This window comes from Cydia fagiglandana, chromosome 5 (assembly GCF_963556715.1).
Source record: "Cydia fagiglandana chromosome 5, ilCydFagi1.1, whole genome shotgun sequence".
In the NCBI taxonomy this organism is placed as follows: Eukaryota; Metazoa; Arthropoda; class Insecta; order Lepidoptera; family Tortricidae; genus Cydia; species Cydia fagiglandana.
Genome location: NC_085936.1, coordinates 20,511,099 through 20,538,632, shown reverse-complemented (window position 1 = coordinate 20,538,632; position 27,534 = coordinate 20,511,099). Strand labels below are relative to the sequence as shown.

The window sequence follows — 27,534 nt, the reverse complement described above, 5'->3', positions numbered from 1 at the left end:
ATGTACTTTTAGCTACCTGTATCAAAGGGACGAAATCGCGGAGTGAGCCACGCCCGCCTATACGGTAAAAAATAATTATTTTAATGTTGTTTTTATTTCTGCAGCTAAAAAGATTCGTAGCAGAATACTGCACTGAGCTCGGCCGTCCAGTCCAGCAAGTCCTAGAGCGAACAGAAGCCAACATTCAGTGGATGCAGAGGAACTACGAGCCTATCGTCGATTGGCTGCTAGCCGCGGACAAAGCGAATACTAAAGCGTGATTGGTCGGATTCTAGTGCGTTGTGTACAGATTATAGATAACTTGATGCTTTGAAAAGTTTGAAGAAGTGAGCTTTAAGAAGTTCGCATATTGAGCTATCCCTGTAACTTATATTGCCTTTAGACATATAATACACAGTATCACAGAGGTGTAATTCAGATGGTGAAGATATAAAAAACGATTTGCGTACTAGTATCTACTAGAAAAAAAAATGAATTTAAGTGCTACCAACGCAAAATATGTCAATGTACGAAATTCTTCTGGCTTACTAACCACGTTTTAGATAATTAAATACCTACCGTTTTGGCACCAATATTGTGCTTTCAATGTGAACAAAAAAGTGGATCGATTTGAAGAATGATATCAAGAAGCACGCTATCCAGTTTTGGAGGAAGTATCTTAATATTCCAACATTTTTGAGAGGACAAAGCCTCTCAAATCTTCCTTCTCATAAAATTCGTAACAGCCAATTGAAAACCCAGTTTGAAATTGTAATTTGTTGTGGTAGTATAATTTCGTCGGTCATCGCATCTCAATCGATTACTCGTGAAGTGGTTAAGGACGATGTGTAATGAACCCTCGCGGACGTCAGCTGGCGCTCCGTTGGTATACTTTTATGCGTTGTCGGACATAAGGCCTCTCTCAATGTGTCTTAGAAACGTCAGATATACGAATAAGATAGTTAGAAGTAATTTTCTACTTATATCAGTCACAATTTAGTAATATTATACTAGTCAAGGATTTCATCGGTTTACGGATTCTCTTATTGATACCAAAGTTCATTATGTATGTAATATTAATGGATTTTGAATTTTCATGGACCAAATACAAAATGTTCAACTTTATAAGCACGCTTTCATAGACGGTTCGACAAATATAATTTTAAGATTTTAGTTTGAATCTAGGGTAAAATACCCTGTTGTCGGTACCACGGTGCCAGCGGGCACCTAAGACTTTATTTTTGTGGTGCTTTTCCTATAAAATAAAGTAAATTGGAAAGTAGCCTACCTAGCGTGAGATATTGGAATTTCAGGATTGCAACTGGCATTTTTGCAACCAAATAGTCCTCTTTGCATGATCTTGCGCAAGGGCTCTCTAAAACATATAAAAGTACTAACCATCATAAAAATATAAAATGAGAAAATTATATTTGCCGAACATGTATTACACTTAAGTTTAATAATGATAGTAAGTTTTTATTTTAATATTTGTGTATTAGCACTATACAAGTAGGCAATTGGAATAAATTGTGTTAAATCCGAAATTAAATATTGATATTATTATGAACATAGTACGGAGAAGTACCTACTAGTAAATTTTAAACGTAGTTACCTATACTATATTATTATTGTGTTCAAAAATCAATCACAGAATTCACAGATACCTAAGTAAAATGACACCAAGCTTTTGTACGTAATAAGTTAGTTTAATATTGAAGTCATTACATTTTTATGTTCTTTTCTCGTTCATGTTGTGATCGCAATTATTTTGTAATCCAGTTACTTATTAATATTGTTCATTAATCTTTTACATCACAAAACGTATTTTTCTCAGTATTATCATAGATCATAACTATTGGAAAGAATAACATTATACTCTATATCTTTAGGTATTTAAATAAAAGTAAACACAATCTACCCTCAAATACAATACAATACAATACCATTTATTTCTCTCATATAAGCTTACAGTAGTTTACCAATTAGCTTACACGGTAAAATAGAAGATAAGACACATTAACAAATTATAAATTCAAAAAAGAAGTAAAAACTCAAATACAGTGAAAACAAAACAAATAGAATAACAAATAAACAAATAGCGGCATAGCCTTAAACAAAGGTAAAAATTTAATATTAACTACCAAGTTCGGTATGGTTTAGAGCAGACATGGTGGCAATGATAAATTTGCCCAACCTGTCAGAAAATAAGTCAAATGGCTCCTTAAGCTAGTTGAGGGTAGAAGAAAACATTACAATGTAAAGTCAAATCGTTCAGTGACTGATCCAGGCGGTTTTGTAATTGGTCGGTTAACCCGGTACTCGAAAATGTACAAATTGTTTGTTTACTTTTATTTAAATACCTAAAGATACAGACTGTTATAGGTATGAATATTAGTCATTCTAACTGATAGTGTCAAGTCTGCAATATAGTAGTGAGTCATATTAAAAATATTAACGAAATCTGAAAACAACGTTTTAGTCACATTTGGAAATCCGGCTTTTTAATTAATTAACTTAATCATACAGTTCTTAAGTTTATTAAAATTCCGATTTATATCAAGTTTATTAATCTTATCTTATCTATTAAATTCGAATAGGTTTGAGTCAGCAATGACTTTGAGTTTTTGATTTTATTGGCAATACGCATGAATGTACGGTCAAAGAATTTAATTTCAGTACCATTTCGTACCTTGTCATATTGACAATAATATGAAGTCGCTAGCGACTTTCATATTGATTGTCATTGTGACAAGGTACGAAATAGTAGGAAATTAAATTATGTGGCTTTGCAGTCGTCTGGCGACTATAGGGGTCACTATGGGTGACTATGGGTGGGTCATTGTCGTTAGCTATATTTCAAATAGATTCTATTTAATAGTAGATCTGAAAATATTTCTCAATTATTATTTCTCAAAATTATTTAGGAAATTCTATCCTTTAAGACACTGTTGCACATCAAGCAAAATTAATAAGTAAAGCAAACTTAAAGCAACATTTTAAATAAATATTGATCTACAAATATTTTAATTAATGTCGTGTTATTATAAGTACCTTCACAGTTGTTTGTACCTTATATTTATTTTTAGATACTAGGTTTTATGTAAATAAAATATGAATTGTAAATTAATGTAACAATCTATTTCCTATTGCATATTTATATGAATTAGTCGAAATATACGATTTAAGTTTATAATCATGACTTTTATTTTGTGCGAATATGTGCAGGGTTCTTTGTTCCGAAATAGTTGCATATAGTAAGTTAAATATTATGTTATTTTTAGTAAAATCTTTGCCAAGATGGTGGTGGGGGAAATAAAGCGACGCCAACGCACAATGTGGTCAAAATATGAACTTTCGTGGGACGACATCTTCATACTGATTATTTTGGTAACATTCCAATTGTCAAATAAGCAAAAATTATATCCCACACCCAATAAGGGCGGCCCTACAGTCATGCACGGAGCAGCTGCAAAGGGTTTTAAAAAAAAAACCGGGCAAGTGCGAGTCGGACTCGCGCACGAAGGGTTGCGTACCATAATGCAAAAAAAGCCAAAAAAAAAACGGTCACCCATCCAAATACTGACCCCGCCCGACGCCGACGTTGCTAACTTCCGTATAAAATCACGTTTGTTGTATGGGAGCCCCACGTAAATCTTTATTTTATTCTGTTTTTAGTATTTTTTGTTATAGCGGCAACAGGAATACATCATCTGTGAAAATTTCAACTGTCTAGCTATCACGGTTCGTGAGATACAGCCTGGTGACAGACGGACGGACGGACGGACGGACAGCAGAGTCTTAGTAATAGGGTATAGTAATGTTTCTACCAGTTAGTAGACAGAGCCTACTTATGTACTAGGGATGTACCGACTAGTCGCCGACTAGTCGGGAAAGCCGACTATCCGGCCTCATTTGTAGTCGGCGAATAGTCGGCGACTAGTCGGCAAAAATGGCCGATTAGTCGGCACTTTATAAATTACAGAAAAACAGGGCAAAAAGAAATATACAGCAAATATTTACCATAAGTTTTTCACCTATTTTACCCACATTCCTATTTAGGGTGCTTACGAAAACTTTTGTTTGTATTATTGACCGCTTGGTCGCTTTCTTGTCTGCTTGTCCGGTTGTCGTATGACATATAGACTTAGGTTTTTTTTATTCAGTTCATTTTCAGCGTTACTATATGTATATATATAATATGACGAATAAAAAGGGGTAAAACGGTTGTTTTTATGTGCATCTGAACCGAACTTAGACGAAACTAATGATCCGGCCGACTAGCCGACTAGTCGGCCGACTAATCGGCCATCCGAGCGCCGATTAGTCGGCTAGTCGGCTAGTCGGCCAAATCAATAGTCGGTACATCACTATTATGTACCTACCTAGTTGAAGAAACTAGGTTTTAAGGAATTAGGAGTACCTATTATAAGTTGGACTTTTGCAAACTTTTTAGGGTTCCGTACCCAAAGGGTAAAACGGGACCCTATTACTAAGACTTCGCTGTCCGTCCGTCCGTCCGTCCGTCCGTCTGTCACCAGGCTGTATCTCACGAACCGTGATAGCTAGACAGTTGAAATTTTCACAGATGATGTATTTCTGTTGCCGCTATAACAACAAATACTAAAAACAGAATAAAATAAAGATTTAAATGGGGCTCCCATACAACAAACGTGATTTTTGACCAAAGTTAAGCAACGTCGGGAGGGGTCAGTACTTGGATGGGTGACCGTTTTCTTTTTGCTTTTTTTTGTTTTTTTTTTTGCATTATGGTACGGAACCCTTCGTGCGCGAGTCCGACTCGCACTTGCCCGGTTTTAATAATTACCTTTTGATACAATGTTTTGTCTCTCCGCGATCATTATTAAGGAAAGAAATTTATTGACCCAAATCACGATCACGATCACGATCGGTTTTTAATTTTTGTTTATTACATCTTGATGATATTTGGCTTCATTTTTTGGACATACTTACCTGCAATTTCGCTTATATTGTACAGAATATAAAACTTTATCTGTCCACTAAATTGACAACATAAAATAAAAGCGGCTCAACGCACAAACTTGTTTTGCCGATTTTCACGAGTAGATATTTTCATGTTCATAGGTACTTTCTGTAATGAGTGTTCGTTTATTAGGGTTCCGTAGCCAAATGGCAAAAAACGGAACTCTTATAGATTCGTCATTTGTCTGTCTGTCTGTCCGTGCGTATGTCACAGCCACTTTTTCCGAAACTATAAGAACACTGTTGAAACTTGGTAAGTAGATGTATTCTGTGAACCGCATTAAGATTTTCACACAAAAATAGAAAAAAAAACAATAAATTTTGGGGGTTCCCATACTTCAACCCGAAACTCAAAAAAATTTTTTTTATCAAACCCTTACGTGTGGGATATCTATGGATAGGTCTTCAAAAATGATATAGGTTTCTAATATCATTTTCTTCTAAACTGAATAGTTTACGCGAGAGACACGTCCAAAGTGGTAAACTGGGTGTCCCCCCCCCCCCTGTAACTTCTAAAATAAGAGAATGATAAAACTAAAAAAAATATATGATGTACATTACCATACAAACTTCCACCGAAAATTGGTTTGAACGAGATCTAGTAAGTAGTTTTTTTTTAAAACGTCATTTTTTTTCAATCGCAACTTTATTATGTTACTTGCTGCTACGGAACTTCACTGACTCGCACTTGGCTGCTTTTATATCTAGATTGAATCGCTAATGCTAAATGCTATCGAAACAATCTCATCAGTGTCTTAATTTAAAATTTTATGATTTATAGGTACTTACTTCCATGATTAACCTTTAGCCGACCAGACACTTATAAAAAGGCTAATCCATAGCATTCTCAATCCTTATTTTCACAATTAGAATTGCAAAGAAAACGTAATTGGCGAAACGATAATTTCTTCCCTTAATAAGTGATTAGGTTTGCGCGTCACATCAAATTATACCTATACCGACGGCAGATAAAATATGGTGGTGATACACTATCGAAGCCGATTGTATCGGGCATGATTACCTATATTTTAATAATTGAGATTAAAGTAATCCAGTCGCTAGCTTGGCACGTTGCAAGGTGCCGGCTCTACGAGGAAAGGTATGACATTTTCATTAAACTTTACTTCAACATACTTTAAGGGGGAGGCCTATGTTCAGCTCTGGACGATGATGATGATGACTTTAATGAAGCATTCTTTTTCTTTTTTTAGCCCTTTTCAATCCTTGGGATGTAGTCTCCTTAAGTTTTTGCCATTCTGTTTTATTTTGTGCTCTTTTTACCCATTTTGATCCAGCTGTTCTTTTGATGTTCGTTGAAATAAAGCTTACAAATTGTCAATTAGGGTCGGTTGCACGAAACCATCTGTCACCGTTAAAGCGCCCGCAATATTTGATTGTATGCGAAGTTTTTATAGATCTCTGCTGCGTGACATTGATCAATCTGTTGCAACTGGCCCTTAATTGTTGTCAATGATGGTTACCAATTCACCAAAGCTGACGTGAAGTTCGAATAAGTGTCTATAAGTATATGCGTTTCAAGATCTTCACTCATACATTCATTCATAATGCGTCCATGCAGTTTTGCTGCTTTACAAGCTTACTTAATTTAAGAGGTCACTCACAATATACCATAGGTTTCTTTCAGTTTGCTCACGCCGGCTTTGAAGAAATGATCTGTAGGTATTTACGGTCAAGAAATTTAATTTCAGTACCATTTCGTATCTTGTCATACTGACAATAACACGAGGGCCCTAGCGACTTTCATATTGATTGTCACTGTGACAAGGTACGAAATGGTACTGAAATTAAACTCATTGACTGTACCAAGAAAGCTTCAGGATCAACCACATCGTAACTTGATCTTAACTATGCAGTTTTACTGTCAATTTATTTAATTAATTGCGTTACTGCCATTGCCGCTTTGCTGTTGCAATTAGCACATTTAATCCGCCACTCATTTCGTCAACGCTGCAGCAATAACGTTGCTAGCTGCAGTCGTGATCCGAAAGTGACCTTTATTGGGTTGCATTTTGATTTTACGTTTTGCGGGTAATATTACCAAAATATCAATCTACCTTCCGGAAAGCTTAATGATACGGATTTTAGGTTATTTTCTATCTTTTGATAGTCGATTTTGAGGAATAAAATGGAAATATAATATCGAAAAGCTGTCCTTCTAAATTTTTCTTTGGGTTATGTACTTGAAACAAAAAGTGTTGTAAAATCATCTTAAAGATTATTTCTATAAGGTGATATTTGGATTCAGACTTCTCATGAAGTCTCGCTTGCAGCGGTGCTGTGCAGTATTGTGCTGGCTGCAGTACTGTAGGAAATACAACTACCCGGTCATCAATACCGATTTTGTCACTTACTGCAACAATAGCACCAACAATTGCTGACAGGGCAGCAATGCTGCATTGCTGCAGGAAATGTAAAACTTCAGGAGCTTTTAGTAAAGTGTACAAATAGGTATACACCTATAAATATAATTGATTGTGTAATCACTTTATTGCACTGTTATCAATTAGATCATATCGATTCGTTTGGCAAAATTATAATAACTTGTGGCATTAACGTCAATGTTATTGATTAGCCGGTCTTATCATTAGTAATTTTTCACTTAATCATACTAATAAAGATAATGGTCATAAAAACTACAGGTAGGCTAAAATGTGTAGGTACTAACGTCATCTAGAATGATCGGCGATGTCCTAAGTCCATATGACCAAAAGTGTCACCAACGTGTGTATCAACTACCTAGGTACTTACTTTGCCGATAGATCACCCTTCCGAAACGCATTAGTTACAGACAGACTAGTTAAGACATTAATTACAAAAAGCGAATTAAGTTATTTATAGCGGTATTGTTGATCTTCAGATGGCGGCTATGAAACTTCTAGTCCTCGCCGTGGCGTGTTACTGCGCTTACGCCATTCCACAAAAACAACCAAAGCTGAAAACAACGATCTTCGGTGATGAAAAACTAGAAGGAGAAATCTTTGAAAAATATGATGTAGCAGTTGCCTTTAACGACGAAGAAGCGGCTTTGTACAGACTACCCACCACTACTAGACCTACTCATTACAACATCCTTTGGGCCCTGGACTTCACCACTGATCCACAAACCTTCGCAGGAACAGTTGAAATTCTCTTATACGCCACCCAAACTGAAGTTAACCAAATCGTTCTCCAGTCAGAAGATTTAACTATCGGCACTGTAACACTAGTTCAAGGCACTACTGCCGTCCCTGTTACATACGTCGAAGAACCTGACTACCAGTTCCTAAGGATCAACCTAGCCACTGGAACTCTCGCCTATGATGCCACAAATCCTGTCATTTACACTTTGACCATCACATTTGAGGCTCCTATGCGTGATGATATGTACGGAATTTACAGGACTTGGTTTAGGAATAACTACAACGATGAAGTCAGGTAAAACTTCTGTTTTCTGTTTTGATTGGTTTTATAAAATCTTAAATATTATCTAAAACGATTGGTTGCATATTTCAGCTGGATGGCGAGTACGCAGTTCCAGGCCACGTCGGCCCGCAAGGCTTTCCCTTGCTACGACGAGCCCAGCTTCAAAGCTACTTTCGATGTCACCATCAGGCGCCCAACCGCGTACAGCAGCTGGTCGGCTACTCGTATCGCTTCAACTGTAGAATCTACCAATAATCCGTAAGTATTCTAATTGTAACTAACTCTGTATTACACTGATTTAAACTTTCACGATTATTTAACACCATTAGATTAGATTTTTATTTGATTATTTTTTAGGATTAGTTAAATACACGATTAAGTCTCGTTGTGTAGTTTCATAATGTTAACTCTGTATTAGTCTGAGACATTGTGTATACTTTTGTTTATCCAATTTGATTATAGACTATCTTGATCATATGGATCATAAATCTATCATCTTTGGTACAGATGTAGTGCATAATTATTTTCCATCGTATTTTCACGGAAACTTACGAACGTGTCTTGCTATTTTAGTCAGTCTCGGTACGAACAGTACTGACATTGACTGATCTAGCATGACAAATACGAACGTTTCCGAGAAAATACGAAGGAAAACCATTATGCACTACATCTGTATATAGAACGACCCCTTTAATAAAGAAAAACGTATCAATACATATTGGTATCGATATAAATTTCACTTAAGACAAATATATTACAATTTTTATTGAAACTTTAATTATATATTTTATATTTAATTTTACTTACAGTGGCTACCAGGATGACATTTATCACAGAACTCCTGTCATGTCAACTTACCTCTTGGCTTTAATCGTTGCTGAATATGGCACTTTAGAGGTTACCAATGACAACGGCGAACTCATCTATGAAGTCATTGCCCGTCCCGGCGCTCTTTCCGCCGGCCAGGGACAGTACGCTTTGGATGTGGGTCAGGAGCTTTTGGCTGAGATGAATAACCACACAGACTATGACTTCTACAGTGTGGCTGATCATATTAAAATGACTCAGGCTGCGATTCCTGACTTCTCCGCTGGTGCTATGGAGAACTGGGGTTTGCTAACATATAGGTAAGGGAAATAAGGTGTCATTATTAGGTTATGACTTAGCAACACATTCATTGACAGTCCATCGAGAGAGTGTTACAGAAAAATAATGAGTGGTCAATAAGTCGGTCTGAAGATTATACTATATTATGGATGTGCATCGCCAGTAAAAGGCCATGATGCATGCACGGCACATAGGCACGATACGACGCGTGTCGGCTATCTAGACGAGCTGCCGTATTACGACCTACGGAGTTTATTTTACTTCGCTAATCTTTGTTAGAGTTAGACCAAGAAAAGTCTGCAGCGATTTTGATAGCCCAAACAGTGCAAATGTTATTTTTACGTCATAATTTCATAGAAGTTTGTTACCTTGTATTATAAAGTAAAAATAACACATGCACTGCGTGAGCTATCAAATTCGCTGCAGACTTCTTGGTCTAACTCTACTATTATATCCAACTAAGCGTAATCATTACTTATTTTGGTACCCTGTTATGAAATTTATAACTTTACAGGGAAGCCTACCTCATGTACGACCCCGCTCACACCACCAACAACTACAAGCAGCTGATCGCTTACATTTTGTCTCACGAGATTGCTCACATGTGGTTCGGGAACTTGGTCACTTGCGATTGGTGGGATGACTTGTGGCTAAACGAAGGCTTCGCCAGATACTACCAATATTTCCTTACTCACTGGGTAAGTTCATACGTATTGAACTCTGTAATTTTCGCTGAAAGTTAAAATGTTGCCTTGTCTGAGTGCATGCCTTGCCAGCTTCATTGTGAGGCCAACTGGTGGTGCTTGTCATGGATTTTTCTCATTCCGTTGGTTCAATTCTTATATCTCGCTGGCCCAATACTAATACTTACATTTTCAAGATTGTTGAAATTAGACTTAATGTCATTATGACAATGTTCAAATTTCAGTTCGATAAAAATGAAACATAGAACTCAGTACTTAATATTGGGCCAGCAATGTGTAAGTTTCGACATTTGAGTTAGTCAAAACATCTTTTCAATTTACAGGTTGAGGATTACATGGGTTTGGAGACTAGGTTCATAATCGAGCAAATGCACACCGCTTTGCTCAGCGACTCCACTGCCAACGCTCACCCCTTGTCCGCCACACCTGGTATCGGAAGCCCGGCGTCCGTCAGCGGCATGTTTTCAACTCTGTCATACAACAAGGGAGCTGCAGTCATCAGGATGACTGAACATCTGCTTGGCTTTGATGTTCACAGAACCGGCTTGAGGAATTATTTGAGGAATAAGTATGTAATCAATGTCTTGCAGTCCGGCTTAGTAATTTCCTGTACTATGCATTGAGACCAGCACTTATTTATTTTTTCAAACTCGCTGTTTTGTGTTTTAGTTTCTTTATAGCTTCATGTAGAAAAAAATATCTTCGAAAATGATTATTTTAGTAGACATCGAAATTTTGGAATTGTATCATGAAATATGAAATGTTTACAACGATCTTATTTTCTTTTAATTTAAGATTATGCTTTCTATGGTCTAAATATCTGTTTTATTGACTGACTTTGTTGTTTTTTAACAGGCAATTCGAGACTGCTTTCCCAATTGATCTGTTCACTGCTTTGGAAGAGGTTGGCCGAGCCGCAGGTGCCCTTGACGAGTATGGTTCCGACTTCTCTCTGGTTGAATATTACCGATCTTTTATCTATCAAGCTGGACATCCCATACTTTACGTGCAAGTCAACCACCAAACTGGCGATATGACCATTCATCAGGTATATTCTATCGGGTTTTATTTATTATTGTCTTATTTTAAGTGTCAAATATTACACGTATTAAGATAAATTTGCTATACAATTAGTAAGTGTAAGTATTACATATAAATAGAAACCATTAGTTATTTTAAAGTAAGGGACATGCTAGTAAAATTATTGCATTCTCTATGTTGGTTCACCAAAACTGGCAAATGTGTTAATCGAAACCGAAACCCCCACTCTGTTTTGGACAAGGTGTTATGACACCAAAACAAAAAAACCCCTTTGTTTTTTAACTTAATATTTGTCAATCACGAGGTATTTTGCCGGTATCACATTTTTCAACAAGGATATTGATACTATAGAACTTTACTTTACTTTACTTAAAGAACTTTACTTTACTATTGCTTTTCAGCGCCGATTCGATATCAACAACGGGTACCTAGACGTCAACACGCAATGGATCATCCCGATCAGTTTCTCTAGCGCCAGCGATCCTGACTTCAGCAACACCAAGCCCACGCACATTATCCGCAAGGCCGTCACTGTCATTAACCGCGGCTCCGTCGGCGACGAGTGGGTTCTGTTTAACAAACAACAGACTGGTAAGTTTGCAAACAATTTCTTTGGCATTCTGTACATTATTATTATGAAGCAAGATGATTTGATTAAGGCAGGCTGAGACTTTATATTAGTGGACAGTTTGCTTAATTCGTTATTGATTTCAGGTTACTACCGTGTGAACTATGATGACTACACTTGGGATCTCATTACTGCTGCACTAAGAGGAGAGGCAAGGACTCAGATTCATGAGTACAACAGGGCGCAGGTAATTAACACAACTAAAAAAGCGTCATAATAAATTCATGTAATATATATTGTCATTAGGTGATTAGAAGAGCTAGTTGGTAGAAATACAAATATTATTTAGATACAATTATACTAATTTCATTATTTTTACACAGATCGTCAACGATGTCTTCCAATACGCACGGTCTGGCATCATGAGCTACACCAAGGCTCTGAACATCCTCTCCTTCTTGGAGTTCGAGACCGACTACGCTCCTTGGGTGGCTGCCATGACTGGCTTCACCTGGCTCAGGACCAGGCTTACTGGCACCATCTACTTGGAACCTCTTGAGGTAAATCCCATTATATCCAGAAAGTACATCGGGCTGGAATGCAGAAAACGCAACGTAAAATGCACCTAAGATTTACTGGCTAAAAAATGATGAATTATCTTAAATTACACAAAGAGAGACAGATATTCCATGTTGAAAATTTTTAACACTTCATCTTCATTCATCAGTGCCACTTATTTATGAATGCAAATACATAAATTGTCTTGAGTAGAACAGAAGAGTATCTGCTTATACTTGTAGATCAGTACAGTTATTATAATTGGATTCATAGGGTCACATCTGAACAGAAAGTTACTTTTTGTTATTTTTCTCTTCGCTGAACTCCAAAACTGATTTCAAATTCAAAGTAATATCATAATAGAGATTATGATCTCTATTATTCTCACTGCCAACGTTTTCATAGAGCTACACGTTTTTCCGTTTTGTAGAGGAAAGCGACTACGAACAGACCACCCGCCACTCAATATGTAAAGTTTTATCTTGTGTTTAGGCTTTGATCTCTCAATGGTCTACCGCCGTCATGGCCGATCTGACCTACTACCCGAGTTCAGACTCCGAAGACTTCATGAGATCCTACCTTCGCTGGCAACTGGCCCCCATCATGTGCCAGATCAACAGGGATGGCTGCCGTGCTGCTGCGGTCGCACAGTTCAACGCTTTAAAGACCTCAAATGTTGAGTAAGTCTTAATCCCTAGCTATTAAAATAAGACTTCTTTTTTCTTTACTCTCATACAGTCACCATTTTGTTGACGTATAGCATATTCTAAGTGTGTAATTGTTTATTTATATCTGAGGATCATGGCTGTGATCGACACATAATTATTCAATAACTATCCAAGCAGTCCGAATTTTTGATAAAAGATAAGATAAAGATAAAAAATAGTTTATTCAAGTAGGCATATTACAATGCGCTTATGAACGTCAAATAAACCTTTACCGGCTCCAACCGTACACCTCTGCCCCGAGAAGATTTAAATCCCCCCTCAATTGGAGGAGGGTATCCCAATATGGGACCGGCAACAAACTCGGCGGGACACATCTTTTCAAAACATTATTACATCTTATAATTAACATGCATTACGAGTAATTAATACAATTTAAATTACTATAGAATTCATGCAATTATACTCAGTGAGTACATAACTTTATAGAATTTGATATAAAAAATAAACATATATGCACATGAAATCACAAATACGTAGCTCTTTCAGAAAACAAATCAAATCTTACAAAAGGAAAAGAAAATAAAATCAATAAAAGAAATGAGAATACATATTATATGAATCTAACTGATTGTTATGAGATGCTTTCATACAATTTGATGTGCTTTCTTACCTGAGCTGAGTCACCTTTAACTCTACACATAATACAATGTTTTTAATTGCTACTTGTCGTTATTACAGTTTCTGGTTTGGACCATGCATGTTTGTCTGTCAAGTAGTCCTCGACTCTGTAATAAGCCTTCAACATCAATGACTTTTTTAAGTAATTCTTAAGAGCTGGAAAGGGTAATCTTAAAGCATCCTCAGGTAACTTGTTATAAAAATGAATGCATTGCCCAACGAATGACTTCTGTACTTTACGAACACGAAACTTTCTGATAGCAAGCTTATTTTTATTTCTAGTATTATAGTTATGGACATCAGAATTCTTAGTGAAGGAGTCTAGATTCTTAACAACATAAATAATACTATCATATATGTATTGGGAAGCTACAGTTAAAATATTAATTTCTTTAAAAAGTTCTCTTAATGATTCACGCACCCTTAAATTATATATAGAACGAATGGCTCTCTTTTGTAAGACAAATATAGTCTGTATGTCAGCTGCTTTGCCCCAAACCAGAATACCATATGACATTACACTATGAAAATAACTATAATAAACAAGGCGAGCTGTCTCAACATTAGTCAATTGTCTAATTCTCCTCACAGCGTAAGCGGCCGAACTTAATTTGTTTGCTAGTGTTCTTATATGAGGACTCCATTGTAGATTTTTGTCCAATGTTAAACCAAGAAACAGTGCTTTATCTACCATCTCTAAGCATTCATTATTCAAAAGTATCTTAGTGTCGACTGGTTTAACATTCGGCAAAGAAAATCGAATGCATTTAGTTTTCTTAGCATTAAGAAGCAAATTGTTCATAGTAAACCAGTTTAGTACATTAACGAGTGTGCTGTTAATTACACTGTAATCGGTAGATTTACGATCAACCTTAAAAAGTAATGATGTGTCATCAGCAAAAAGAACAATTTCACAAAGATTTTCTACTACACATGGCAAATCATTTATATAAACCAAAAACAGGAATGGACCCAAAATAGAACCTTGTGGCACTCCTAATTGGACTACAGTACCGCTAGACCGGGTTTTGTTTACAACAACTGTTTGTGTTCTGTTGCTAAGGTAAGAAGACATAAAGTTTAGGGCATTTACTGACAGACCATAGTGTTCTAATTTCAAAATGAGCGTTCCATGATCCACACAATCAAATGCTTTAGAAAGATCACAAAATATGCCAATTGCATCACAAGAATTTTCCCAAATATCATAAATATGTTTAATAAGTACCGAAGCAGCATCGGTCGTGGAACGGCCCTTTGTGAAACCAAACTGATTGCTTGTGAGTAAAGTATGTCTGTTGAAGTGACCCAGTAGATCATTTAACATTAACTTTTCAAAAACTTTACTTAGTACAGGAAGTATTGATATTGGACGGTAATTAGCCATATCACTCGAATCACCCGATTTAAAAAGAGGTATGACTTTGCTATATTTCATAAGATCTGGAAAGACTCCTTGTGAAATTGAAATATTATAAATTACGGCTAAGTAAGGCGCTATTACGTCCAAGACATGACTAATGACTCTAACGGATGTTCCCCATAAGTCTTCCGTTGTCTTTAAATTGAGTGACTTGAATGTTTTAACAATAATTGCTGAATCTACTAGACTAAACTCAAAGTTAATATTACATTTCTTAACATTAGCACAAAGTAAGGAATGAGCTCGAGACGAAGATGAATGTAGACATTTCGTGGTATTAATAGCTATTTTAGAAAAATAATCTTCGAATGCCGAGGCAACATCGTTGTTTGACATGGTCTGTTGTTTATCCGAGACAATGTTGACTTGACAATCGCGTGATTTACATTTACCAGCTTCCTTACAGATATAATTATATGGACCAACTGGATAAGGCTACATTATAGTATCTGTCATGATTGCGTTGCTTCTGCTATTAGAGCTTCTGCTCATTAAAATTGGTTCTTTGCAGTGATCTAAATAGCACAACAAATTTCTCCAGACAATGCTTCGATGAGCATTAATTTTTTTTCTGTTTTGTTAGGTTCTTTATCCTAGGTAAAAATTGTATATTTTAATGTTTACTGACTGTCTTATTTATATCATATTTCCTTGTTTACAGGGTTTACCCCGACAATCGCGCATACGTCTACTGCAACGCTCTTCGCGAAGGCACTGATGAAGACTTCTACGTTCTGCGCACGCGCTTTGTCACGCACAACGTTTACACTGAGAAGATCCTCCTTCTTCAAACTCTTGGTTGTACTCGATCCGCTGATTCTCTCAACGTGTAAGTACATTTTTCTATTTGTACTAATTAACTTTATTTAAAAAAATCTTGTTCATTAAAAAAAAGCTTGGTCTATCGTTGCTCCAGGTAATTAACAAAGGGACTTTTCATAGTATAAAATAAATTGTAAAGGTACTATAGCATGCCAAAGGGTCATTCTGAAAAAAAAATATGTCCGCGGTCTAATTGCCGTGAGTCCGTGACCCATACATAATGTATGAAAAGAGTCGTGTAGTTGACAGAAAATATCGTATTTAAATTAGGGCCTATACCTGTACGGATATGATGGTCGTTCTTGTCTACGTGACAGCGTGATAAAACTATCTTCTATCCCACGGTGTTAAAAAGTGACAGTTATTTTATCGCGTGGATAAAGATGGATAAAGCCATCCATATTACGTTGACTGAAATTGAAATGTAAATTCGTCTGATTCTTTATCAAGGAGGAACTATATGATTTGTCTTTCTAGGTACCTGACCGATATCTTCACCGATAACCAACTAATCCGTCGTCAGGACTACGGTACCGCTCTGAACTCCGCCGTTGCCGGCAATGAGGAGAACACACAGATTTTCTTCAACTTTATTCAAAACAACTACACATTAGTCCTCCAGGCGTAAGTTTTCTTTCGTCTTCTTTTTTATTTGTTTCATGTTACTTGTATTGTATATGTCTTTGCATTAAAATGTACCATTATATTTTCAGGTTCCCCAATATTGCTACTCCATTGTCGTACGTGTCCAGTAGGCTGAGAACTGAAGCTGAAATTGACGCGGTTGGTATTCTTAGTGTAATAGTGTGAATACTGTGAGATTTTGTAATGTTGACTAAAGTATCTAACTCTTATCCGAAAATGTAGTATCTCATGGTATTTTGGAGTTAGATATTCTTATCAATTTAAATCATAAACAACACAAATTTATGATTACATTTTTATATAGGTATTCCTTATTAAGGTTCCCTTAAGATTTTTGTCAACTTTGATGTTACAAAATACGGAAAAAATCTATTACATGTCATTACTCAACTTAGAAACTGAAACACAGTTAAAAAGTCGTTCAAAAATCTTCGAACACGATTAGCGCTAATGTTATTTTTTGAAATCCTAACGGTCAATATTTCTTTCACTAGTTCCAACAATGGGCGACCGAAAACCAGGCTCTCCTGGGCACATCGTACCAGGCAGTTATGAACGGCGCGGAGTCCGCCAGACAGTCCATCCAATGGACCGCCGGAATTGTTAACGACGTCAACAACTTCCTCAACGCCGGCTACCAGCCTGTGGTCACCACCACCCAGCCGCCGCCCACGGAAGCACCCACACCGGAGCTTGAACCTATGCCTGAGCTCATCCAGCCTGAAACACCAGACCTAGGGGACTCTGCTGTCACCTCAGTCTTATCCATGACCGTGCTTGCCATGGCTGCCGTATTCCATTATCTTGTATAATGAAATCCCAGCTTAAAAACTTGCAAATAAGATTGTGTCATTCAGAATCATCTGTAAGCATTAAATTAGGTACGTCAGGCGTTACCTGACTTATGTCTTGTGCCTTATAATTAAGATTGTAAAGATTGTAAATATTATTTAATTTATTGAATAAAACTTTTACTTAAATAACTAAAGTAGTTATAACTTTATTGTTGTACTTTCGGTTCAAATCACACAACTCACAAAAATCACACTCTTCCTTCATAGAAACTCTCAAATCTCCTAAATCTGTGAAGCTATTTGAAGTCTCCGTCATCATTATAATATTTAATTTTATAGGTCTGTCATCATACCTTATGGCGATCGGCGCTTACGTGGCGTAGCACCGCAATATTAAAGAATTGTTAAGTGTAAGCGCCAACCGCCATAGGGTACTTTCACATATGGAACGTCACAAATAAGTATGGCTAGTGTGTCTGGCGTAACTGAAAAAAAAAATGTACCACATTTTTTTATTGAGCCCATGAGGGTTACATAACATACCTCCCTATCGAATTACTATCGAGAACAATAGAATATTTTATGTAGGTATGTTACGAGTATGTTTAGTGTATTGATGGATACAGTGATTTAGTGTTTCAGACAGCTTCAATACAATAGATACATTTTTAAATCCATATGATTGCAAAAACAAGTATTATGAGAGAACGTATCTTTGATTAAAATCAATAATTCTGAGTTTTTAGGACTTTCTTTATTACTTTTCAAAGTTTCCTATTTTTTTTTAACTAACCAGTGAGTGAAGAAGTTAAAATAAAATAAATATATCGATATGGATTTTGTTTAATCCTTATCATATAAATGTTAATCTCATTACCTATATAAATCGTATACGAGATTATAAAATTATCAGCATTATCCTTGATAATGCCATTCGTTAGTCCTAATCAGTTTCATGACAGCTCGGCGGAAAAATGGTAAGTTTTGTGTTATTAATTAATGAAAATAAAAAATAAGCATGTACCTACTCTTTTAAATTAAAAATGATCAGCAATAAGAAGTATCTGCGTTGGACTATTCGCATACTTAAGTTCTACACTAGTGTATGAGTAGTCTCAACGAATTTTTGAATGTACCCACGTACCATTGCTCACATTCTGAACTATCCATCGGTGGAGCTTATGCCTTTTGTAATAAGGTTCACTGATGGACAATTAAGATTGTTGCTGTTTGAACTATAAATTTTGTGGCTTAGTTACGAACTCATTGTTGATTATTGTAATTGTATGTTTAGTTGGTGGCCATAAAACTCCTAATCCTTGCTGTGGCGTGTTATTGCGCCAACGGATTTCCGCAAGAACCTCCGAAGTCAAGAAACACAATCTTTGGAGACGAGCAACTACAAGGAGAAATCTTTGAAAATTATGGTGTAGTCACATTTGACGACGAAGCAGCGGCGGCGTACAGACTTCCAACCACCACTAGGCCTACCCATTACAATCTTCTTTGGATCATGGACTTCACGTCTGATCCACAATCTTTCAGTGGCATAGTTGACATTCAATTACAGGCAACTGAAGCCGGAGTTAACCAGATCGTTATCCACTCCGATGATCTAAATATTGGCTTTGTAATTCTAGTACAAGGCACTACGTCTGTTCCTGTTACGTTTGAGGAGGAACCTGCCTTCCATTTCCTTAAGATCAACCTCAGCACCGGTACTCTTGCTTATGATGCCACAAATCCTGTCACTTACACTTTGACCATCACATTTAGGGCTGACATGCGTGAAGACATGACAGGTATTTACAAGAGTTGGTTTAGAAACAACTATAACGATGAAGTTAGGTAAGACTGCCACTTTTTCTGTAATACGGTAAATCTTGCTTCTTAATTAATGTCATGTAATGATGATTTACTATTTTTGTTTCAGCTGGATGGCAAGTACACATTTCCAAGCGACGGCAGCTCGCAGAGCATTCCCTTGTTACGATGAGCCCAACTTGAAGGCTACATTCGACATTACTATCCGACGGCCAACCTCATACGGTAGCTGGTCGTTAATGCGTCGTGCTTCAACCGTTGATGTCACTGGAACTCCGTAAGTGTTTTTTTCTGTACTGTAAACAAATGATAGTTTGATCTGTGGAAGGTGACTTGTCATCTGTGATTCATCAACTATCAAAAATAATATCATGAGAGCTTTATTGTATCCGCTGGTTTCTCATTTATTATTTTCATTATGAAATCTTACAGCGGCTTCCAAGACGACATCTACCACAGAACACCTATAATGTCTACCTATCTTTTGGCCATGATTGTCGCTGAATATGACAGTCTAACTGTTACCAATGACAACAACGAACTAATATATGAAGTTATTGCCCGTCCAAACGCTCTTTCCACCAACCAGGGACAGTACGCGTTAGAAGTGGGTCAGGCGTTGTTGGCTGAGATGAATAATCACACTAACTATAACTTCTACACCATGAATGAAAATATGAAGATGACCCAGGCTGCTATTCCTGACTTCTCCGCTGGTGCTATGGAGAACTGGGGGCTCCTTGTTTACAGGTAAGGCGAATATAATTTTCATGTCGTATTTCCACGCTTATTTTTACGACGAGAGGAGGTTGTAATCTTAGATCGGGATTATAAAAATATTATTTCCCAGGGAGGCCTACCTCATGTACGATCCTGCACACACCACCAGCAATTACAAGCAGCTTATTGCCTACATCTTATCTCATGAAATCGCTCACATGTGGTTCGGCAATTTGGTCACTTGCAACTGGTGGGGTGATTTTTGGCTGAAAGAGGGCTTTGCCAGATACTACCAATATTTTCTTACTGACTGGGTAAGTCCGATTTTTGGAATTTTGAGCACCGTGAGCTTTCTAAAGGTGTCAGTGTCATGTCCTGGATATCTCTATTGCGAGAGCAACTGACAGACTGACACCCATAGTCAGGGAGTTTAAATAATAAATTTTACTAACGAGTATTAAATTAATACATGTCTTAACGATCTGAACGACGCCAAAAGATTAGTTGGAAATGGTCAACAACAACAACCTAGCGTGACGTTCGAGATATCTGGACAAATATTTTAAAGCTGCGATACTGCCTATATAAACCTGCATATTTCCAGGTCGAAGATTACATGGGCTTGGAAACCAGATTTATAACAGAGCAAGTCCACACCGCGTTGCTCAGTGACTCTGTGGCGAGCGCTCACCGTTTGTCCGAAACTGGCATCGGCGATCCGGTGCAGATCAGAACCATGTTCTCAACTCTGTCGTACAACAAGGGCGCCGCAGTTATCAGGATGACTGAGCATCTCCTTGGCCATGATGTTCATAGAGCCGGTCTGAGGAATTACCTGATTAATAGGTAAGTACCATCACGATCTGCGATTGTTGCGCCATTTAATTAGGGTCCTTTTTTTACGTTGGGGAAATGCGTTTACGCGTGCCACCTGGTCCGGGGGAACCAGGGGGGATGACGGACTAACCAGTGGAGGACTACCGTCTAAAACCACCAACGAGTGCCAACTTCGCTTTAGATGGGGTGCCGCAGGGTCGCTATCAGCATTCGACCACGTGCATTTAATTAGGGTCCTAGTGGTTGTTTAATACTTACGCTATAGAATTTCCAATTTAGCATGAACCCTAAATTGCGATAACAGACATAAACATTTTTGATTTTATTTATGATTTTAATTTATGATCTCGTTGCACTGTTAAGTACTGTGTTTCTCCCGACAGGCAATTTAACACTGCTGTCCCGATGGACCTCTTCACTGCTTTGGAAGAGACTGCCCAAGCAACTGGTGCCCTTGCAGAGTACGGACCCGAATTTTCTTTGATTGAATATTACCGTTCTTTTACCTACCAAGCCGGACACCCAATACTTTACGTGCAGGTTGACCATCAAACTGGTGACATGACTATTCATCAGGTAAGAATTCATTCATTCCGTCATCATTAGCTTCATTACATAATTTGCATGTTTCGAATTCTTGCGAATCTAATTAAATTTTCTCTATGGGCCGTCACCCAACACCATTTTAAAGCTCTATGATGATTTAATTTGTGTGAATGTCTCTTTTTATTTCATAAATCTGTAAAAGCATAGGCATCAAAGGACTTGCGGCTGACAGGTATTAAATAATCCTCAAGCGGTATTTGACGTGTCTGTTAGTATTTGACACGTTAGAAAAATAGTGTATTCTATACATTATTGCTACCTTTGTTTTTAGCGCCGATTCGACCTCAACACCGGCTATTCCGACATTAACTCACAGTGGATAATCCCGATCAGTTTCTCCAGCGCCAGCGATCCTGATTTCAGTAACACCAAGCCCACGCACATTATCCGCAAGACGGTCACTGTCATCAACCGCGGCTCCGTCGCTGACGCGTGGGTGCTGTTCAACAAACAACAGACTGGTATGTATAAAAATATTTATTAATATGTTGATATGGTTGCATCTAGGGAAACTCAAAACGGACCTATGAAAGTTTTCAAGCTTATAGCCTTGAAAACTTTATAGGATCTGCAAGAAAATTCCTTGTAATGAAGGCAGAAACTGAACACATTACCAGTGACAGCACAAAAGAGTGAAACTTGCATAAACTTAAATATATTTACTTACTAGTAGAACTTGATAGGCTCCAAAAGGTAATAACAGTTAACGAATCATCCAGTTCATAATATATTATTATTGAAGCCTTTGGGTACCATTTACAAAAACAGAGATATATTTAGTAATTTATATTTAGGTAAGTATAAAGCAAATGCTTTTCTTAGCATCGTAATTTAATTTCAGGTTTCTACCGCGTAAATTATGATGACTACACTTGGGATCTTATTACTATTGCCTTAAGAGGAGAGGCAAGAACACAGATTCACCAATACAACAAGGCTCAGGTACTCAAAAGGGCTATTTTCTTAACAAAAATAACAATCAAATCGTATGGCCTCCTGATATTAAAGGGTAAATTGACAAAACGTGACGATAACAAAGATATTTTATGCTTTTATTTTCCACAGATCGTCAGCGATGTCTTCCAATACGCACGTTCTGGCATCATGAGCTACACCAAGGCTCTAAATATCCTCTCATTCTTGGAGTTCGAGACCGACTACGCTCCTTGGGTGGCTGCCATGACTGGCTTTACATGGCTCAGGAACAGGTTGACTGGCACCATGTACCTGGAACCACTTGAGGTAATTATCTTTTTTACATAAGGAACTGACCTTTTTATTCTTCGCACCATAGTTTTGAGCGGACTCTCATTTCCTATCTCGATCTAGTTTGCTCCGCAAAGTCTGCTGGCAGTGGAGGGTAAAAACTGAAACTCTCTCGTGGTGGAAGTGTCAACCACCATTTTACTCCGGTCTACTCAATCCGTTGCCTTCGTTTCCACTCATTATCCTTTTTTTGGTGAAAATTGGGCATTATAGGGTGCATACGTTTATGACGACGATGTAGATTGTCTCAGTCTATTGGCTGCAGGATTTGTCTTAAATTCAATCTTGTCTACAGGCTCTGATCGCTCAATGGGCCACTACAGTCATGACAGACCTTACCTACTACCCAACTTCAGACAACGAAGACTTTATGAGATCCTACCTTCGCTGGCAACTGGCTCCTATCATGTGCCAGATCAACAGAGATGGCTGCCGTGCTGCTGCGATTGTACAGTTCAACGCATTAATGTCTGGTGTTGAGTAAGTCTTGAGTCTGTCTAAAGTATCTATAATAGAACAATAAATATAAGGTTCTAATTTTAAACACCTTGGTAAAATTTTCAGTCATCAGGTATTTTTCACAAAATGTTATATGTTTTTAGTTTAATGTTACATTGTGAATAACATTTCCTTATATTTACAGAGTGTATCCCGATAATCGAGATTATGTATATTGTAACGCTCTTCGTGAAGGCACCGCGGAACATTTTAACTTCTTGCGCAACCGCTTTATCCAGCACAACGTGTACACTGAGAAAATCCTCATTATACAAACTCTTGGCTGCACTACTTCCGCTGATTCTCTTAACCAGTGAGTATTTTGTTTTTCCCTTGTACCAGTTGTATCGTTTATATATAAGTTGTTAGAAAATTCACAAACTTTAAAAAGTTCATTGTTTACTCACGATTTTTAGCATCTTACATTTGCGCCATTAATTATATTGGTACTATTGGTAGTTATGATAATATTCAGCATCAGCTTTAGGAACAAATTATACTATCAAATCAAATATTCTGGTTTAAGTTTTTATTCCACCACTTTCAATAAGGAGAAAGTTTGCAATAATTGTTTTTTTTTCAGGTTCCTTACTGATATCTTCACTGATAACCATATGATTCGCCGTCAAGACTACACCACCGCATTGAACTCCGCTGCTACCGGAAACGAAGCCAATACACAAATATTGTTCACCTTCATCCAAAACAACTACGATTTAGTCGCCAATGCGTAAATACATTTCATTATTTTCGTTTTCATTTGTTTCAAGTGATTTTTGTAACGATATGTCATTTTAATATGTAACTTTTTTTTCAGATTCGCCGATATTGCTACACCTTTGTCTTACGTGTCAAGTAGATTGAGATCTGAAGCTGAAATTGTTGCGGTTGGTACTTTTATTTTGACTAAGCCATTCTTTTAATTAAACTAGGGTAATGTACATATTAGACATGTGCGCCGCGCCGCCGCGCCGCCGCCGCCGACGATTTTTCCACGCCGCCGCCGCCGATAAATTTGACCGGCGTATAATCGGCGTGGGAAATTTTGATACCTATCGTGTCTTATTCCATGTTGCGTAGTGAGTAGATAGTGTCAGAGGTATAATTTAAAGATCCTTATGCTTTTTGGCTTATTATTTGCCAGTGAAGCATATTAGCATAATTTTTGTTTTTGCGGTGTTAGCTATGATAACGATTTAGCGTTAATTTAAACAAGATCTTGTTTCTGGATCTCAGGTTATTTTTGATATTTTATCGCACAGCTTTTTTGTAGAACGCATTTTGTTTTACATCAATAGTCTCTTTATTGTCAATTTAATCAGTGAACTAAAGTCAAGAAAATAGCAGGTTCATATCCTAGGACATAAACATGCTATTTTCTTCTTAGAATCTCCAGCAAGCTGTAATTGCGTATTTTATGATTTCTCGTATGATTCTGGTGACACGCATGAGGGTCATCAACAAGACATCAATGTCATCATATGATAGATATGATTTGATTTATTTATCACATAATATACAATTTCATTTAAAAATACACACGATCAATTCTTAGTCATTTTATGGTGATTATCAGCTTCTTTTACTTAGTAATATATATTTCAATCAAAATTATAAAAGTCAGGTTAAAGCTTCGTAATAAGCTATACCTAAACATAAACAATGATACCTACTTATAGGAACTTAAATCACCAAATATCTTCACTAAGCTAGGAGTAAAGAAAACAAAGTAGACCTTAATATTCTATAAAAAGGGACACTCCAAAGACATTCTGTTGAGCGAATCAACCGGCCAGATAAGTTTACTTTCGAAAACGACGATATCTTTAGTCTTACATAGTTTTCTGTTAAACTTCAGTTCAGACAAATGTAAAGTATTCATCATTATATCGTAACAAATCCTAAGTGAGGCGACAGCGACTGGGAAAAGTCAATATAGATTTAAGGCAACTTAAAGATTTTTTTGTGTTTTATTTGTATTTCGCTTAAAAGTAAGTAAAAATACTGCCTAAAATGTAGCGTTTTAAAGTATCCTTTTTAATTTAATATTTAAACATACCGTTGGTAACCATTAGGTAGGTATTGGTAAAAAATGGTTGCCAAGTGACATGCCGGGATATAATTTTCGACAATAATTTAGAAAACACACATAATATGCTTTGGATAGCCTAGTAAATACTCAGAAGGCTTTAATGTAGAGTTTCTACAGCCACGTTCTCATGCAGTATCAAAAATTATGCCACGCCGATTTCACGCCGATCACGCCGCCACCGCCGGTCAAAAAATCATCGGACGCCGCCACCGATGATTTTGCCATCGGCGCACACCTCTAGTACATATTACATATACAAAGTCGTATCGTGAATCGTGAAAGATATTCATTTAATTTATGTTAATCTATTTATTGCTTAACATAATTTTAACGTTTACCACTATGGTATAAGCGGTAGCTGTATCGTTGACAATAATTGTATCTACTGTAACGACGATTATTTTATAACTCTTACATCAACAGAATACAATATGGCTTAAGGTTCAAGTCTTGAAATCTAGCTATCTGAAGAGTTCTTTTTGGACAAAAATTGTTCATATTTGTCAACATAACTATGATCAAGGGAACATGAATACCGCAATCTTTACTAACCAATAATGTTGTTCATCAGTTCCAACAATGGGCGACCCAAAACCAGGCTCTCCTGGGCACATCGTACCAGAGCGTGATGAACGGAGCCGAGTCCGCCAGACAGTCCATCCAATGGACCGCCCGGATTGTCGCCGACGTCAACAACTTCCTCACAGCAGGCTACCAGCCTGTGGTCACCACCACCCAAGCACCGCCTACGGAACCTCCCACGCCGGATCTTGAGCCTAGACCAGAACTAACTCAGCCAGAAACTCCTGAGCTCCCTGATTCTGCTGTCAACACATTTTTATCCATGTCCGTCATTTTTATTGCTGCCATTTTCAATTACATTCTATAAATAAAACTAACTTAACAATTGTAGTTTGGACAGGATTTTTCTGATGTCTTATGTTATAGTCTGTACGTTGGCTGGGGTTATGCTGAGCTACATTAATAATTAGTGCCTTATGATTATTTAAATATTTTGTAAATATTTTATAATTGATTAATTAAAACAATTATAGTGATAAATACTATTTCGTTTATTTTACCTCATAGCATTTGATTAAAACTACACTTTATTTAACTGACGAAGTATTTTATGACACCATGGTAATGGTACTAATAACTAACTAACATTAGGTAGGTACATACTTTTGATCTAGTTGAGAATATAGAATAATAGATCATGAAGCAACCACATTGAAAAAGGTTGATAAGAACCACTGGATACCTATAGAACCAAAAATCTGAAACATTCTAGAATTCAGTAAGCATAATCATTTGAGGTAATGTACTGTTGCTGTTATAAAAATATGATAGATTATTATCAAGATTTATTGTATTAAAATAAAACAAATAACTGAAGGACATACCAAAAACATGATTGTAAATTTCTATAAAATATTATATCTATATGACTGTATTTTATCATTAACAAATATACGTACATATATCTCATAATTACTTATGTAAATCGGATAAGATAAAGAGATTAAGGAATTATCAGCAGATCGAATGGAATTTCAGTGAAAACCAATCAGTACTGCATGACAGTCCGGCGACATAATGGTAAGTTTGATAAATTATAATTAATATAATAAATTAATAAAATCTTCAAATAAGGGCAATTTTTTTTAAATGCCAATTTATATTTTAGGCTAGTCGCTGGGTGTCACTTTTCTTGGGTATCGCCCTAATCCAGGGCATATTCACCGCTAGTCCTATTCCGCTTGAAGATGGCGAATGGGACTCCGTCGCAATACCGCTGAATGATCCCGCTTACCGTCTGCCCACGACCACTCGCCCTCGGCACTATGAAGTCACACTCACACCCTACTTTGAGACCGTTCCTACGGGTGTTGAGCCATTCACATTCGATGGTGAAGTCAGAATTTACATCAGCCCACTGGCCAATTTTTTGAGCCAAATCGTGCTACACTGCAATGACATGACCATTCAGACTCTGACAGTAACGTATACAGATGCAAATGGAGTAGTTCAGGACATCACTGCGCCTAATCAAGAGTTCACATGCGTTGCACCATACAGTTTCCTGTACATACAGACTTCCACGGCATTGTCGGTTAGTCAAGAATATGTTATCTCTGCTACGTTTAGAGGAAACATTAATAACGATATGAGAGGCTTCTACAGAAGTTGGTACATCGACTCTACTGGTAATAAAAGGTAAGCTTTTGTCCGTGACTTCCTTTCTGTGACTTTCACTCGCTTAAAATTTAGTAATTC

General features: G+C 37.0%; 2 protein-coding genes across 2 annotated transcripts in view; both read left to right on the top strand.

Moving 5' to 3' along the window:
• The window catches only part of LOC134664653 (aminopeptidase N), a 58,087-nt gene extending 54,915 nt beyond the window's left edge, over nucleotides 1–3,172 (top strand). The window contains exon 14 of the mRNA XM_063521396.1: nucleotides 105–3,172. Within this exon, the coding sequence (XP_063377466.1) occupies nucleotides 105–260 (156 nt within the window). The 3' untranslated portion in view covers nucleotides 261–3,172. The remainder of the gene's footprint in view (nucleotides 1–104) is intronic.
• A 2,774-nt stretch (nucleotides 3,173–5,946) lies between these two features.
• LOC134664759 (uncharacterized) overlaps nucleotides 5,947–27,534 on the top strand; it is a 31,485-nt gene continuing 9,897 nt past the window's right edge. Inside the window, exons 1-30 of the mRNA XM_063521503.1 lie at nucleotides 5,947–6,079; nucleotides 7,859–8,415; nucleotides 8,494–8,661; nucleotides 9,213–9,530; nucleotides 10,025–10,208; nucleotides 10,538–10,782; nucleotides 11,070–11,262; nucleotides 11,657–11,846; nucleotides 11,970–12,070; nucleotides 12,207–12,383; nucleotides 12,874–13,061; nucleotides 15,812–15,979; nucleotides 16,450–16,596; nucleotides 16,686–16,755; nucleotides 17,112–17,426; nucleotides 18,706–19,259; nucleotides 19,345–19,512; nucleotides 19,668–19,985; nucleotides 20,086–20,269; nucleotides 20,560–20,801; nucleotides 21,176–21,368; nucleotides 21,670–21,859; nucleotides 22,240–22,340; nucleotides 22,464–22,640; nucleotides 22,960–23,144; nucleotides 23,308–23,475; nucleotides 23,746–23,892; nucleotides 23,980–24,049; nucleotides 25,826–26,080; nucleotides 26,945–27,474. Of these exons, the coding sequence (XP_063377573.1) occupies nucleotides 7,859–8,415; nucleotides 8,494–8,661; nucleotides 9,213–9,530; nucleotides 10,025–10,208; nucleotides 10,538–10,782; nucleotides 11,070–11,262; nucleotides 11,657–11,846; nucleotides 11,970–12,070; nucleotides 12,207–12,383; nucleotides 12,874–13,061; nucleotides 15,812–15,979; nucleotides 16,450–16,596; nucleotides 16,686–16,755; nucleotides 17,112–17,426; nucleotides 18,706–19,259; nucleotides 19,345–19,512; nucleotides 19,668–19,985; nucleotides 20,086–20,269; nucleotides 20,560–20,801; nucleotides 21,176–21,368; nucleotides 21,670–21,859; nucleotides 22,240–22,340; nucleotides 22,464–22,640; nucleotides 22,960–23,144; nucleotides 23,308–23,475; nucleotides 23,746–23,892; nucleotides 23,980–24,049; nucleotides 25,826–26,080; nucleotides 26,945–27,474 (6,503 nt within the window). The 5' untranslated portion in view covers nucleotides 5,947–6,079. The remainder of the gene's footprint in view (nucleotides 6,080–7,858; nucleotides 8,416–8,493; nucleotides 8,662–9,212; nucleotides 9,531–10,024; nucleotides 10,209–10,537; nucleotides 10,783–11,069; nucleotides 11,263–11,656; nucleotides 11,847–11,969; nucleotides 12,071–12,206; nucleotides 12,384–12,873; nucleotides 13,062–15,811; nucleotides 15,980–16,449; nucleotides 16,597–16,685; nucleotides 16,756–17,111; nucleotides 17,427–18,705; nucleotides 19,260–19,344; nucleotides 19,513–19,667; nucleotides 19,986–20,085; nucleotides 20,270–20,559; nucleotides 20,802–21,175; nucleotides 21,369–21,669; nucleotides 21,860–22,239; nucleotides 22,341–22,463; nucleotides 22,641–22,959; nucleotides 23,145–23,307; nucleotides 23,476–23,745; nucleotides 23,893–23,979; nucleotides 24,050–25,825; nucleotides 26,081–26,944; nucleotides 27,475–27,534) is intronic.